The 17177-nt window shown below is 36.6% G+C and overlaps 1 protein-coding gene across 1 annotated transcript in view; it reads left to right on the top strand.

Moving 5' to 3' along the window:
• The window catches only part of PRKD3 (protein kinase D3), a 41329-nt gene that overhangs the window by 17706 nt on the left and 6446 nt on the right, over nt 1-17177 (top strand). The window contains exons 6-15 of the mRNA XM_082481712.1: nt 1947-2024; nt 3334-3517; nt 5079-5202; nt 6641-6718; nt 8354-8630; nt 11767-11819; nt 12195-12267; nt 15594-15700; nt 16275-16436; nt 16918-17016. Coding sequence (XP_082337838.1) covers nt 1947-2024; nt 3334-3517; nt 5079-5202; nt 6641-6718; nt 8354-8630; nt 11767-11819; nt 12195-12267; nt 15594-15700; nt 16275-16436; nt 16918-17016 — 1235 coding nt within the window. The remainder of the gene's footprint in view (nt 1-1946; nt 2025-3333; nt 3518-5078; nt 5203-6640; nt 6719-8353; nt 8631-11766; nt 11820-12194; nt 12268-15593; nt 15701-16274; nt 16437-16917; nt 17017-17177) is intronic.

Genomic DNA, 17177 nt, shown 5'->3' with positions numbered 1-17177 from the left:
TGTAACCTGTTTGAAGTCTGCATCCTGAACTGGTTTTGATTTTTTTTTTTTTTTTTCTAGTCAGTGTGTCTCTTGGATACATATAATACATAAATAATGAAACCTGAAAAAGGTGCTTTGCAGTTTTAACATATAGATGCTACTGACCATATGCAGTTGTTGTGACTGTATATCCAGCTGAAGAAATGGGGCTACCACATCAGTTTCAGGAAAATGAGTGACACTGGTTAAAAATAGCATCTATGTATGGAAAACACCTAGAGAAATGTTATGTATACACACAGGACAGAAATAAGTATATTAATAGGCCTCCGTTTATGCAGTATGATCCTATACGTATTTTTAATATATCAGGAATTGATATCAAACAGTCAAATTGTTTTCATACTGCTTTCTCCTACAGATTCTTAAGGTTTCCCACCAGCTTCCTTGTGCACATTCCCAAAGCTTGGGGTCTTTCAGCAGTCACATGTTCCTGAGTACTCGTAAGAGCCCTGGATTTCTTGAATTCATCCAGGCTTCTGCTCGGACTCTGAGGATGATCTTTGGGATGCTAAGACTATATTTGTGGTAATAAGTTAAATGTGCCGAGGAACATTCCTGGACACTGAGGTCAACTGTGCCAAAATGACCTGTGTTCATGAACAACTTTTCTTACCATCCCAGCCCGAGTGGCTGTATGCAGACTGCCTGTTGGGAACAATTTCATGGGATGCTCTGACTTACTAACTAGACCTGGGAACTGTTTAAGATTGTGCTAATGCTGTGGGCCAAAAGCATGCTAGGGGATGATTCTGACTGTTTATTAGACTAGAGAGTTGCATTGCAGTACCCAAGAATGTTTCTGGATGAAGTTTAATTTATTAGGATTGACTCACCCTTAGTCTTTCTGGTTGCCTGGTAGGATTTGAAATGTCTCTGTTTCTTCCAGCTTCCTTCAAAATAGCAAAGTAACCATATTCCATAATATGGACTGAAAATGCCACTATAGAAAGGACAGTTCATTGGCCCCCTAGGATGCTTCCTCTTAGGCACTCAGAAGCTGAACAGGATTGTATTTTGCTCTAGGGTTTGGCTTCTCTGCTACTAAAAACGGGGAGAAAATATTTTTTCTCCTGTCTGGGCTTAAAAGGAAAGCACGATGAGCTTTCTTTGGATAGCAGAAAAGGGCTAGATTATTAGTTTGAAAAAGTTGTGGGGGCAGCAGGGAGTTGTTAAATTCATGATGTTGATTCAGAGTTGAAGATTACAGTGAAGCTGCTAATAATGGAAATTCCTGTTAATGCCACTAATGTTTTGTGCTGGACTTGTTCAGTAGGCTGCATCTGATACCTTGGATGCAGAAATGGCACACATCCAGGTTAGATTCCATCTCCACGTTATGTCCAGCTCTGGCCTGACATCATTCCATCTGCCCTGTGTCAGCAGGGAGAAATGGAGCTTCAGTGTTCATCCAAATCTGTGATCTGAATGACAGGGGAACTGGACTTGGGGATTTACTACAGAGCATATTTGCTCTGTGAGCTAGGTATGTCATCCCAGAAGCTCTGATGGCTGCAAGTCTTAGGCAGCAGGTGGGGAAAAATGATAGAGATGAGACATTTAAATCATATAGCAATGGAAAAAAGGGTGTGGAACAGATGAGAGGATGGGAAAAATTACATCATAATGGAAAAAGTAACTACAGAGAAAGCTAGAGAAGTAGAAAACTGTTTTGTACTGGAAGGGGAAGTGCTGACATAATAAATAGTGGTGGGGCAAATCAACACGTGACATCAGGACAAGATTGTTCATTTCCTTCTGGAGGTGACCTCATTGGTGCTGTCTTCAGTTATGTGCAAATGTATGAGTCTGAAATGAAGAATGTATGGAAGTAGTGAATGATAGAATGTTAGTGTCTGAGTAAGAGTAAGATTCTGGTATCATGGGCTTATCTTCTATTATAGATTGCAGATTCAACTGTCACAAACGCTGTGCATCTAAAGTACCTAGAGACTGTCTCGGAGAAGTGATTTTCAATGGAGGTAAGACGAGAAACATGCTTTCAAATACCTTTTGGTTCCCTCATCTTTGAATATTTTGTGTCTTTTTATTTTATCTTCTCAGTTTTTTCACCTGAGATCGCTGACAATTAAAAAGATTCACTGTAAAACTTATACTCCGATGACTTTAATTTTACTTAATCAGTCCTGGCCAGTGCAGTATGCTTCGCTTGAGAATATTCAAGGAAAATACAAAAATCAAGACGCCTTCTCAATATACAAAAATTAAACATCTGTTGGGATCAGTCTGCTCATTGTTCACCATGAAATCTATATTTTTAAATGTATTTGTTTTCCTCAAAGATGAGGAAGCATGCATATTTTTGAGGGGAATAAAATTCATGACATACAGCAGACCACTCCTAACTGTGCAACCTAATTCAGAGGCCTGGGCAGCAGCCTTGTTAGCCAGCGGGTCCTTTGCCATTGCACAATATATCCCATCCGTTCATGCCTGCCTTCTCCAGCTCCAAGGCTCCTGCTTGGGTCATGAGATTTGTGGCCATGAACAATAATGTGCAAAATGTTGTTGCTGCAGCCTGCTTTCACCACGCTTGTGATGCTAAGGTGTTAGAGCATGCAGTTTGGGAACTACAGTTTGAGACAATTCTTCCATGGACATAAGGTGTTTAATTTTTTGTTCTTTCTCCCACCCTTAAATTGAACTCTCAGACAAAAAAAAAAAAAAAAGGCTACAGATTTTTAAGGTATGTCTTATTTCTTAGTTTTCCATGGTGCAAGTTGTACAGCTTTTGGAAACTTTAAACTTCTGCCAGCGGAGAGTCAGATGCGAGTGTGATTTGTTCTGCTTTTCTGTTTTCCTGCAATACCAAAGCTCCCTTTTTTCTCTTTCTTTTATCGAGTACAAGGGCAGTGAGAACAGAGTTGGGTTTCTGTTGACAGAGAATTTCATTTCCACAGGCATAATTCTCTGGGTCATCTCTAGCCATCAAAAGGTTACTTTGCACTGATTACTTGTGGAATAGAATTGCTTAATGATATTTACATTTAGACCTTAAGCTTTTCACTCCATTTCTTTCAATATGATTCTTGTTTTGGTTGGGTCATTCTTGCCTTGGCATTTAGCAAAGACAAATTGATGTTTATTAGCACACTACATCTTTAGCAAAAACTCGAGGATTTTGTATATTCTGATTGTACTTTCATGTTTACTTGCATAAATGTGAACTGAAGAAGAAATTTTGTGGAGCTTTGGGGTTTTTCTTTGTTTCTTTATCTTTTTTTAAAATTGTGTATTTGAAATAATATCTGAATCCTGTGTTGTTTCCAGAACCTGCTAGCCCAGGCCAGGACTTGGACATGCCAATGGAAGTTGATAGCAGTGAAATGAACAGTGATGGGAGTCGGGGTCTAGATGATGCTGAAGAGCCTTCTCCTCCAGAGGACAAAATCTTCTTTATGGATCCATCTGACCTTGATGCAGACAAAGATGAGGAAGCTGTCAAAACCATCAGGTAAGTCATAAGGTGGATTTCTTTGCTCTGGATGTACTTTCCTCAATATTGTTAAGTAAAACTTTGAGTAAAACACTTCCAGTTAGCCCAGTATTACTGCTTAAAGTGTTGTTTTTTCGTTTGTATTTTTTTAACGTGAAAATGCTTTGTAAAGTTATCCTGTCCCAAGCAAATCTGAAACATAAATAAATTAAAATAATGTAGTGGCTTCTAATTGGAAAAAGTGCTGTGCTCAGATTTATCAAAGAAATGAAGCCAGATTATCAAAGCATGATTTGTGGCTTAACTTCACATGGGTAAGACGTGACTATGATCTTCATGACTATGATCTTTGTAACTTTAACCTAATTTAGTTACTGTTACACATGTTTTGACTTAAAAGGAATTACTTGAGATATTTTAATATTTACATCATAGTTTATCTGCATTTTAGGTGAAAGTTTTATTTTTTTAAACTTGAATATGATTTTTCTGAAGTCTTCTATCTGATAACTGTTACATAGTTCCTTTAATCAAGTCTGGTCTTCTTACTTTCTGTATTATTCTGAATAGTGTCATCCTGATTTTCTCAAGTCATTCTTAATGACATAAGACCAGATGTATTAGGTCAAGCCAAAGGTCATTTTAGCTCGGTGGTTAATAGCAAATAAGTAAGGAAGAGCATATAGTGATACCTTCTCAACTTTCAGTGATTTATAGCTCAAGGACTTCCTGAGTTGGAAGTAGCATCTTTTCTGTGTTCCACCTCTAGGTAGGATTTTTCCATTTACTTTTTAATTGCACTTGAAGCAATTAAAGTTTTTTTGCTTGTACAGCATTCTGTGGCAGCTAACTCTGTAACTGTGTGCTATGTTAAATCATCCTTACATTTTTGGTTTTGAATCAGCTGTGTGATTTTTTGTGTTTACAAATGTTTCTGTTAGTGCCACGTGTAGGAGCTCCGGTGTTAAGCAGGCAACTTAGTGTTTCAATCCATCTTCAGCGCTATTAAAACCTGTATGTTTAATGACTGTCAGAATGTTAGAGATTGTCGAATCTTTGTCTGTAGGACAGTTAATATCCCTGAGCGTTGATAAAACTTCCTAGTGCAACTGTAATTTGAATTAACACATCCCTGTTGATATTCTCATAAATTGAAAGTGCGCTTAAATAGGGACCTTTATTAGTGTAATAACAGTATGAAGAAGTAGCATAGTCAACTTACACAGACAAGAGAATAGCAATGCTGATGCTAATTATTTTTTTTATGCTGGATGAAGACCAGTAGTCTCAGCTAATTGTTTTGAGAGAGGATGATTTCTGTAGGTGTCCTCATTCCGGTGTGTTTCTTCTGTGTTCCGTGGAGTAATTTAAGTACTGCAATACTTGCAGTAGAAGACCTAGGGGGAGCTCAGTACCTTATCAATTTCATCTGTCAATGAAATAATTTGTATGGGAAGAAAAGGTGCCTATTCCTGAAAATTATGGGCTAAAAGTGTAGTAGCAGTATAATTGCAGTACTGTTGTATTTTAACTTGTTAAATATTAACTGTTCTATCCTTTTTTTTTTTTTTTTTTTCAGTCCTTCAACAAGCAATAATATTCCTCTCATGAGAGTTGTACAGTCGATCAAGCACACAAAGAGGAAGAGCAGTACAATGGTGAAGGAAGGATGGATGGTCCACTATACTAGTAGAGACAATCTGGTCAGTGACTTTAGTTTCTTCCTATGTTAAGTTAAACTATTTCTCTAAACCAGTGTATTTTATTACTTTTATTTAGATATTCTGATTTCCAGTATCATTTGAAAGAACTTAGCCCTGATGTTCATTATAAAGAAATCTGGTGCAAACGAGAAACTGTAGATTATTCAAAATTCTTCATGTGGTGATTCAACAGTACTTCTTCTCCCTTTTAAGAAATAGAAGCATCTCTAAATTGTCTCAGATGTATTGCATGTTTAAGATTTCAGCTTTCCTGAGATGATAATTTGGAATAATTCGCTTATGTCTTCTTTCTGTTTAGCAGTTGAACTAAGTGTTTGTATTGGTGTTTTTATTCAACTACATGAAAATGTAGAAATCATTATAAAATTATGAGTACTGAAATGGTTGACGCTATTATTCTAATGATCTAGTTGTTTGTAAATATTTTATGTGTAGATATGGGAGTCCTCCATTCATCTAGCAGTTCTCTCTGTCTAAAAGTAAGCATTATTGAACACCATCCACCCCCAAACTCACTATTCCTCTTGGTGTCAGTAGAAAAACAAGTTGTGCTTTGACTGTATGTCCTTGGGTATGCAAGCATCCTCCAAAAAGACTATGCGGTTTTTTTCCAGTGCTACCAATAATGACCTCTTAATTGAACCTTCTTAGGCAAGCACCTTGGTTTTGTGTATTGTGGGGGAAGATAAGTTAGATTCATACAGCCATATTAGCTTTCTAAAAGCTTCTTTGTTTTGAGGAATGATCCTCTGCTTGAAATTATAAGACAGTTATGTGCAACAGGTTATTCATAATTCACGTTACTTTTTGGTGGAGATGGTATTTCTCATTGGTGCAGACTTCCAGAAAATGGTTGTTTAGTCTGTCTTGATTTTTATCGCCCCCCCCCCCCGCCCAAGATACTCTGTCCTTTTGAATCTCATAATCTGTCTTGCCACTGTGTGCTTTTGACCTTCTAGAATTCTATGATGACAAAAGAATTAAGGACTTGTTAGGCTTGTTTAGCTCTTGAACCCTTGCGATGTTGGTGTGAGGGCACAGAGGGAGAAAGCATGACTCCCAGAATTGTTACTAAATTAAAATAGTTCAGGTTTTGTGAGCACATGCAATTGGAGTGAAACCTGTGTAGGTAAGTGTTGTTTTTTTTTGTACAAGGTAGATATTGTCACTGCTATTACTGTAAGGTAAGTGATATTTTTTTCTGGTTTGTGGAAATAATTTTATGAGCCTCTTCTTGAGTTTAAAAAAATCTTTATTCCCAAAGTGTATATTTTCATGTATCTAGTCTAAGATGTGATTGTAGATTAACGCTAGCTGGTTATCTTAGTCATTTAAAGCATTTCTCATTTAAATAATCAGATAACAAAAGCCGCACAAGTGATTAATTCCTTTCGTTATTGTACTGTGCATTTTATAGAGAAAAAGACATTATTGGAGACTGGACAGCAAATGCCTCACGCTATTTCAGAATGAATCTGGAACAAAATATTATAAGGTAATTAATGATGAGTAATAATTATGTTGCACTTGATTTACTCAGTGCTTTATAGATCTAAAATCTACTTGTGAGCACTATAACTATTATCTCAATTTCCCCATCTTTTTTAATCAAAACTGTGACAGGTTAATTGTTGGCCAAAGCTTGTAAGTGAGAAGGACCGAGACTAACTCTGCGAAGTTGCTTGCAGCTCCTGTTCTAATCCCCTTGAGTATGTCTCTACTTACATTTTACATGTACTGTTCTCCTGAATTGCCTAGCATATTAAGCTTTCTTCACAATTACCAGGGAATTTGTTTGGCCGCCAGTCTAATGAAGGCTATGATTTTTGTGTTGTAATGACTAAAAGTTTGCATGCTTATGTATTTTATTTTGAGGTTCCCAAAATTAAATTATTCCCAACTGTACAACTGAAAGTTGCAAGCCAAGATATAGGGGGAAATTTACTGTGCAGCATGGCGTTATATAAATGAAACTTAGCAATGAGTTTAGTGTATTGTTAATATAGTAATGTGCTCAACGGTGGAATATTTAGAAAATATGTTCCGATGTATAAACAGGATTTTTCCCTTTCTTGTCTTACATGTTTAGGTGGGGGTCCAAATCTTGCAGCTTCTTCCTTTATAACATCTCTAAGATCAAGCCTTTTCTCTGTACACCCAGCTAAACTTGCCCAGATCCTTTTCGTCCCTATCTTGACCAGTGCAGTCTCTTCTCAGACCTCCCTGATACTTGTATTGCCCTGTGCATTCAAAACACAGCTGGTAAAATATGTTCCTTGCTTGTTGCTCCGTTATGTCACTGCTTTTAGTCCTTTGACTTGCCCCTTCGCCCCCCTTTTTAAACTGCTTAATATTCAGGTTATTTGTCTTTGCTGTTAGAATCATTCACAGTTGTTGCCTTTACATTTATTCGCTCTTCATCTTAATCAGCTACTGTCTCTTATGCCCTTAATGCCAACCTGGTGTTCACCTGCTTGTTCACTACTCTTCCAAGTGACGTGCACCCGTACACCTTCCCATGTATGCGGAATGTCCTCCTCCAGCTAGTGTGAATTTGCAACCATTTCTTCCTTCAGATCTGTTCTCTAGTACTGCTTGTACCATGATCTTACACTGCCAAGGTAGAAGAGTCAGTCGAAGTTAATATCTATACAAGAGAATCTTTACCAAAACCAATTCAGATACGTGAAGCAGTGCTTATTGACTAGCTTATATAACCACATCTTCTTAATGTTGTCTTGTTTCACTTTTTTCCCCTGTCATGTTCTTCTCTAGCTAAGCTGTATAAACTGCAGGGGGAAAATGGTCATTCTGTAGTTGTGCATCAACTGTATGGGGTGGGGGCGTGTGTCATGCTTAATATAAATGCAGCTTGTCTGAGCAGAGAATAGTAGTTGTATAGAGAGAACTGTGGTGGAGCTGGAAGTCTCTCTAGGCTTGTATAGAAGAATTCAGAAAAATGTGGGTGGGCAAAGGTCATGCACGTTTTGACATTAGTTGTGAAGCTTGTTGCTTTGGTATTTTGATATATTTGCTTTGATTTCTTTGCAAACGCTTTTAAGTTTTGAATATCAGTATATTAAAATATTATGTGTGTTTTCATTTTTTAACCTTTGATATTTTTCTTCAGGAGATTCCACTTTCAGAAATTCTCCAGGTGACTCAGCCTCGAGATTTTTCAAACGTGGTGCAGGGCAGCAACCCATACTGTTTTGAGATCATCACTGACACGATGGTGTACTTTGTTGGCGAAAACAATGGCAGCAGTCATCACAGTCCTGTTCTTGCTGCCACCGGAGTTGGACTTGACGTAGCTCAGGGCTGGGAGAAAGCCATTCGTCAGGCTTTGATGCCAGTCACTCCTCAAGCTAGCGTTTGCACTGCTGCAGGACAAGGAAAAGATCACAGTAAGCAGGGAGACAAGGCACTATTACTCATATTCTGAAGCTGTTAATGGTAGAGATTCCTTTCAGAAAAGGGCTTATTTAGAGGGAAGTATTGTCTGTCTATTCTCTGCTGAATTGGGTCCATAATTTTCCACAAGTCTCTAAAAAGTGACTCAGGTTTGTGGAGGGTGGGCAAATCCTTTAATCTGTTATAGCAGGAAGTAGTAGTTAAGAATCGGATTTACAATATGAAAGCATATTGCAGAGCTTTATTATAGGAGCATTAAGAACTCACACATAGTTGCTGGATGTAAAAAGGGACCATAGATATTTCTAGTGTACTTTAAAAAAAAAAAATAATATTCAGATGATAGATATAAAATCTGAAAGAACTAAGTTTGAATGCTTTTTGATGTTATCCCCTATATATTTTTTTTAAATCTGTGAGATGTCAGTAGCTAAGGAGAAGAAAAAGAGTTAGTGATGCGATGTAAATACTGCCAGTGATGGAAAGAACTTTTGCTGAGCTGTGGGTAGTGATAAAAAGTACCCTATTCTGCCTTCTGTGCACCCGTTCTCCCTTTTTCTCTGGTGTAGGATCATGTTCATTATCAAGGCTCCACTAAACTATGTATTGTGCTCTTTCTCTTCAGACATCTCCTTGTTCTTTGCAGTGGCATTCATTCGCATTCTGTATTGAGATCTATGCTTTCATTCTTTAGTTTGCTTTCATCTTCCAGCTACTCCTTAATCTTTTAGTGAAATTTTCTTCTGCAGAAGATTCTGAGATTAGTTTCTTGGCTCTGGTGTCTCATAGTCTGTATCATCAGTTAAGAACGTGTAAATGCTAGTCTGAGGTAAAGGCACTTTCTGAAAATACAACCAGGGTCTGAAATGGTAAGCTATGAAATGCCAATACTGGTATCTGTATTTAATTACAATGAAGAAACATACCTATAAGATGTTACCTCATAACTGGCCTTATACATACATAAAATGCCACTTTTGATACCAAGTTCTTAGTTCCAAATATCTATATACCAAAGCTCTCTTTGTTTTCTAGAACTGAAGGCTTACTGTTGCTGAGTGACTTGGAAAGGCAGTTGCCTTTTCCAAAATCAACGTTTTTGAAGATATAAATAATATTTTTATATTAAAACTTGACAGTGATAGAGAGTAGAGCTTCAGGGGTAGATGCAGAGAGGAAGTATTTTAGCATGTTTAGGATTGTAGGAGTATAAGAAACTACAATCAGTTGTGGAATGGTGTTCCCCTATTCTTAGACAACTCATCAGATTGGTTTTTAAACTCTAAAGAGCCCACAAAATGTCTGTTCATCCCTCTCCTTCCTGCATACTGTGAGCCATGAAATGTATCACAAGAGCCTATAAGGAAATTAGACTTTTAGTTTAAAAACCAAAACCCCCAAAGCCTTAAATATGGTATTTTAAATTAAAGGACCAAAAGAGCAGGGATATATTGCAAGTGCTTGAAATAGTTGCAGCGGCAGGGAATTTGTAGTGTCAAAATATCCATAAGATATTTTGTCTATTCAATTTATATCACTTTCTAGCCAGAAAGTAGCTAGAAATGAGGATGATCTTCCAGTCTGAACTGTGGGAAAGAGTGCTTTCTGAGCATGTACCTGGTGATTGGGGTGGGATGTTTCTAAGCTGAAATGAGGAGGAGACTAATAAGATGTTACCTGGTATAGATTACATATTGAATCCTGGCATTACTGATTTCTTCAGAAGTGACAAATTTTCAGTCCTTATTCTTAAGCATTTCAAACACTAGAAAAGTAGATTTATTTGGAAGGAGTAACGCAATCGCTACTTACCAGATATTTTGTATTCTGTAGCCATCTGTGGAGAAGGGTTCAGTATGTTCTCTTTAAACAGTTTCAAAAACTGTACCTTCACTTTCTAGTTACCTTGTTTCAACGTTGCTGCAGTTTGTCTTGACCTTAGTAACTTTTTTGTCTGCCTTTGTTCTTGTCTTTCCTTGTGTTCTGTATTGTTACTCCAATGCAGACCTGACTAGAGTCAATAATCAGTAGACTTATGCAAGGCTGTAATTCCAGTTCATATTTCAGATGCAGTATTTGGAGTGTCTTTGAGAACTAGTATTTGTTGTTATCTTAAGTCTATAAATTCCTTCTTTGAGATAAAGCACAGGTGGCAAAAATCAGATACAGATGTCATCTTTGTTCTATAAAATTGTGTTTTTAAAGCCCAAGGCTGCTCTTAGGTTGATAAAGACTCTCTTCAAAGTGCTAGTAAATCTATAGTGTATTGTTCTACTTTTTTTTTTTTTTTTTTTTTGAAGTTAACTTAAGAAATGATAGGTGTCCATTTGCCTGAGATGTTTCACCTCTGTCTGGGAAGTCAAAGGAAAAGGGTGTTTTCTGCCTTCCATGATGGATCTTTTCTTATCCATGCATCATGATGTTATTCCTGTAATGAAAATTTCATTTCAACATCTGCTGTAGGCTGAAAAATTCTGTTTCTTTATCTGGTACTTTTACTTGCAGATTACACTTCCTATGTGCACTTATATTCCAAAGATTGATATGCTTCTATGGTTTATCCATGAAACAAGGTGGTTTGTATTATGGGGTTTATTGTTATTTTAATTATGAGGTCTTCTATTACTTGCTTTGCTTGATTTGTTTCCTTTTCTTATGCATTAATTCTGTGTACCTTGATGCCACAGAAAATTAGTAACCACATTCATTTGGCTATCTACCTGATCCTCTTCCCTGTATTTTCCTATATTGCTACCAGAATTCTTATTAGTTTAATGAACTCTGATACAATTGCCACATCACTATTGCTTCTGGTTCTCCATCTCTCTATTGTGTACACAGTCATACTGTTTTACTATTTTTGTAATCAACGATATGACAAAAATAGATAAATAATCCCAGAAAAACTCCCAGGGTTTGTTTATCTAAATCAGTCTGTGAAATTTGAGTTCCAGGGTATGATGTTTCTGAAGAACATCAATAAAAATAGTTTCACCATGACTGGGTTAGAAGTCAGTGGAGGTTTTCTCTTTTTTTTTTTTTCTTTTTTTTTTTCTTTCTTTCCCCTTTTTACTCAAAAAAACCCTGCACTTCCTATTTACTTACTCAGTTTTATTTTCTTTATTGCAGAAGAGTTATCTCTAAGCATCTCTGTTTCAAATTCTCAGGTCCAGGAGAATGTGGTGAGTCATATGCATTGTATAATAATGGTGTTTATTTACTTCGCTATTACAAAGTAATTGTTAGTAACAGTGTCTGGATGAGAAAACAACACCAGGGTATTGTAGCTAAAAAAAATTGGTGTTATATACAAGAAGTAACCTACCTACCAGGCACAGCTGTTAGTTCGTATGAATGTTTGTCCTTGTGTGCAGTGCAGCAAAGTGGATCCTCTTCAGGAAAAGTTTGTTGTGTTTTTCCGTTCCATTCAGGGGTGGCACCCTTTACAGAGTTTAATTAACGTCAAATGTAAATACAGCTTAGCCAGTACTAACTAATATGCTTATGAACATTTTGATTACTCCTGATATTTGTGATTTCTTTTTTTCTTGCATCAGGATATCAGCTCTGTGTACCAAATATTTGCTGATGAAGTGCTGGGTTCTGGTCAGTTTGGTATTGTATATGGAGGTAAATTACATTAGATTCCATTATGCTTTTCTTAAGGTAGAATGTCTGTCTGCTTGATATAATTAGCCTTTTCATATATACTTAGCTGTATCTAGAACGTCTAGGTAAGGTTTATTGCATTAAAAGTTTTGTTTGGAATACTTTACTGTTTCTCTATGCAGTTTTATGTACAGTTTTTTACAAACTTTTACAATTAACTTTTTGCGTTTAGAGTTTTGCATTGGCATCAAAATTGGTTTAGAGTATGCATTGCATTTTGACCACAGTTAAATACAAAGCAATCTCTAGTCTGAATTTGGCTTTGGTTAATTATATGGGTTTTTTCAATTGCAAATTCTAATGCTGTTGTCTGTATTGTGTAGTATTAGAAGTCATGTATTTAAGGAGGCTGTCAGTTATACCTGCTTTTAAAGATATCTGAAAGATGTGGCCAAAAGCAATTAGAAAAATACATATTTTAGTTTGTGCTTTGACAGTGTTTATGCAAACATATTATAGATATATTTTATGCAAACAGTTTCACTACAAATTTCTGTCAGCAGGATAAAGTAGAAGGAGAAATTCTTTGTCAAGATGTCTCAGTATTAGGTTTCAAATGTAGTTTTATCACTTTTAGTTTTTAAAAACTTCTATTGCAACATATAACTATCGTATGTAATCACAAAAAGAAGAAACACTAGAAATGCATCATATGAACTGTTTCCCTTTTTTCCTTTTTTTTTTTTTTTTTCTTTAATCCCATGTGTTTTATCTCAAGTGTTGAGAAAACCACACACCATAAATCTGGAAAGAAAGAGAAAGTGATAACTAATGATTTAAAAGTGGTAACCTTTCTGCTTTTGTCATGTTGTCTTTCTAGTCAGGAAGTATTGTGGCTATGATTTTTCTGTGTGCCAATTGTGTAGTTAGATACTTTTCTGTATTACTTCTGCAATGCAGTTTGATGGTCTAGTTTTACATCACTCTCTCAAGAGGTCTATTTTTTTCCCCCCTGTATTTCTTAAAGCATAGTGTGAATCAAAGTACACTCCCTCTCTTATGAATAGAACATGCACAAATGCAGACAGTAGTTTAATGTTTTGATTTTATTTCTCTATATACCCTCCTAAATTGCTTTTTAGATAAATCTGAGCTTGGTATTTTTCATGATTCAATGCTTATAAACACAATAAATACTTATAGAAGACTTTTATTATATTAAATCTTTTCACTTAAGGATGCCTTAAAATATATAGGATATGCATACTCGGTTTCTTAAGATAAAATCACAAGCTGAAAGGGCAAGAAAAGAGAATATAAAAGAATATTCTTTTGCTGGCTCTGCGTACTGCTTAATTGTTGCTGGTGTTTGGGGAGACTAGATCTGGTAATTTCTAATATTGGCTTCTCCCAACCTGTGTGGGGTTACTGAAATAATGGTAGCAAACCCTTTTATTTAAACAAATAAAGGTAAAATTAATTTGCTTACATTGTTGTGGGTTTTTTTTGTGCTTTTTTTTTTTTTTAATGTCCTCTATTCTGGACGAACACTTACAAATTGTAAATCAAGAAGTTACAAGATATTGATATCCAACTCCTGTTTCTTTCAGTGAGAGCAGTTTCACTCTGTCTATTTTGGCTAGTTTGGAAGGGTCTGAAAAATGGAGACAGAAAAAAAATAAATTCTTGACAGTTTCTTACTGGTGTAAAACTTGCCCTGAAACCTGGTTGGTTGTGTTTTACTTAGGAGAAGGAATTTTCAAGCTGCTTTTCTGTTAATTTTTCTTCATGTTCAATTTTTAGCTGTAGTCTAGCTTCTGTAGTTAAGTGTTTTGTTAGTTTGGTGGTTTTGCTGTAAGCTCTCTTACAACCTAGTGTTTGTCATCTGGATTTTGCACCTTGTTCATAATTGATGGTATTTCTGCTACGTTTCGATATACTTTGATGTCTAGTGGAGCCAGAGTCACTATCCCTGAATCTAGGATTTTGTTTAAATTATAGTTGGGTGCTGTGGTTTCTAATATTTTGCCTAAAAATTGCCGATTTGTTACAGACAAAATGACAAAGCTCCCTGTCTGTCTCTTTCGAGACTTCTGGCTTTATGCTGTTGTCTGTGCCAGTCCATTATGCAATGTATGCTTTCCTTAGGACTAATGTAATCTTTTTAAAATTTATTTTTTGCTCTTCAATTGTTAGTTCTATTTGGTAACCTTGTAAACCCTTTTGGACCTTGAGTGGTGTCTCCATTAATGGCCTTACTTCCTCCAGTGGAGATAAGCCCGCTTTTGACCCTTTATTCATGATGATGTTTAAGGCAGGTGCATTAGTTGCTTGGCGCAGCAGCCTTTGGAGCAATTCCCGTGCCCTGCCTGAGCCCTGGCCGCCAGCACTGGGTGCAGAGCAGCAGGTGAGGCCTGGCTGGGTGGTTAGCGAGGCGTAGCTGGGCTCCCCGTAGCAGTTCCCATAGAGTCCCCTGTTCTGCTTGCACTGTAGCTGTGTGTGTGTCGTCTCTTCCTAAAATGGCTTCCAAATCCTTCACTGAGCAGATACTGACTTACTTGCTTTGGTGCAGACTTACTGTTCTGTATTAGTTTAGTATTAAATGTCTTAGATTATCAAGGTCTTGCAGTGTGTGATCCCATTAACCTCTCTGATGTGAATGTGATAGAAGTCAGTTTAGCAGTTGTGGAGAAGCTGGGTAAGCCTTTGAAATGCCAAGTAGGTGTATTGCAGAATGCTTCTCGTGTAGCTGATGCCGGTTGCAGCAAGGAACAGTATGTGGTGCTATCAGCACGGTCTTCTTACCGCAACCTTCTAGAGCTTTTTTTTGGTGACAACAGACTGCCCCTGGGTGTTAATGTGTTGTTCTTTGTGGCACAGAATTACCCCTGTGTTCCCGTAGAGTATTGGGTATAATTTCCTGTGCATGTGGAGCCCATAAAAGTATGAAACCACCTGAGAGGACTTGTACATCTTTCTTCGTATTTGTCTTGAATAGTTTTATTGTTATTTTTTTACAGGAGAGGTGATATTCTGTGGGAGTAGGTATTACTTGCTAATGTGCAAGTCCCTTGCACAAACAAAATCTTCACCTTATATATCTAATGTCAATGTACATACCTGACAGCAGAGTAGTAATAACCAGTTTAAATTTATCTACCACCCTCCTCTTGAAGTTGGTCATTTCTTGATACTCATATATCAGTTGCAATTTTAAATATAAATATAGTAATATTGTACATTTTTGCAAAATATACTTGTTTCCCCAAAATATAGTTTCTGCTATAATGTTTTATAGCTATGAATTGCTTCTGCCTCTTGATGGCTGACATTGACTTTCTGTTTAGGAAAACATAGGAAGACTGGAAGAGATGTGGCTATTAAAGTCATTGACAAGATGAGGTTTCCAACAAAACAGGAAAGTCAGCTTCGGAATGAAGTAGCTATTCTCCAGGTACAAAAGTGTTTTTGGATCACATAGACATTTGTCTTAAGCCATTAATAAGATTTTGTAATGTGTGTAAGTGCTCTGATTGCATTCTAAATCTGTGTATGGGATTTCTAAATCTTTTTGTAAGAGGGAATCTTAGTAGAGTGGGAATTCCTGAGTATTTGGTAGAATTGGTAACTTGGGAGTGGTATCTACCCCCTATTAGGGGATCCACTGATGACATGTCCTTTGGCTCTATGTCATCTCCCTCAGGTAGCAGGAAACTCTGTATTATTTTTGGCTGTCTTCCACTACTGACTCTTCAATCTATGAATGTTATTCTTGCATGTTCTATACTCAAGCTACTGAGTGTATCAACTGTAAAATTGATCCTTATGGATAACTTATGTTAAAGCAAATTAGTTTCAGTAGTGATAATCGGCATATTTCAAGCTAGTTTCTTGTCTCAGATGTCTTGTTTTTTCATCTCTAACTCCCCACTTAACTACTTTTTGATTTGAGGTACAACATTTCTGTGTAATTCCGGATATTTCATACTGTGTTATTTTAGTGATGTACCTATACTACTTTATTTTAGAATTTGCACCACCCTGGAATTGTGAACCTGGAATGTATGTTTGAAACCCCAGAACGGGTCTTTGTCGTGATGGAAAAGCTGCATGGGGATATGCTAGAGATGATTCTATCCAGTGAGAAAAGTCGACTTCCAGAACGAATAACTAAGTTCATGGTCACTCAGGTTGGCATTCAGTCTCTCTACTTTCAGAGGAAAGGCTAGATTTGTCTTTTTCATTATGTGAGAATGGAGTTCGGGGAAGGTGTTTTCTGTATTGTTGCTTGACAGAGGCAGCACAGAGGGTTGCACACTTAATGAAAGTTGACTAACATGGAAAAATATTTGATTGTTAATTATGTTAAATTTTTTGCCTTTCTTTCCCAAGACATAACATTATGGATGTTATGTAAGTTGCATGTCAAAACAGTAAGCATTGAAGAAGAGAGGGAGGAGTGGGGGGAAGAGAAAAAAAAAAAAAAAAAAGAAAATCAAAACCATTAGTTCCAAGTCTTGATAGGCTGGAAAAAATTACTACTTGCGCAGCATATACTGGTTAATTCTTTAAGACTGTGTTGATACAAATTACTGTATTGCTGAGTGTGTATGGCTTTTGACACTTTTGATCCAATTGAATAGTTCTGGAAATATTCTTTCCTTTTTGTAGATACTTGTTGCTTTGAGGAATTTGCACTTCAAGAATATTGTGCACTGTGATTTAAAACCGGAAAATGTACTACTAGCATCAGCAGAGCCATTCCCGCAAGTGAGTGAAGAATAGAAAACACTTCTTTCATCACTTTTTTTCATTGTTTGTTTTTTTTTTTTTTTTTTTTTTTTTTTTTAAGAAGTGTAGGCACTGCGGCTTAAAAGGTGACATCTTGTGGGATTGTTCACCTGATTTTATCTAGAATTACTTGAACTACA

The sequence above is a fragment of the Vanellus vanellus genome (assembly GCF_965231255.1).
Source record: "Vanellus vanellus genome assembly, chromosome: 3".
Lineage (NCBI taxonomy): Eukaryota > Metazoa > Chordata > Aves > Charadriiformes > Charadriidae > Vanellus > Vanellus vanellus.
Note: the sequence above shows the minus strand (reverse complement) of the source record. Positions and strands in the feature narration are given on the sequence as shown.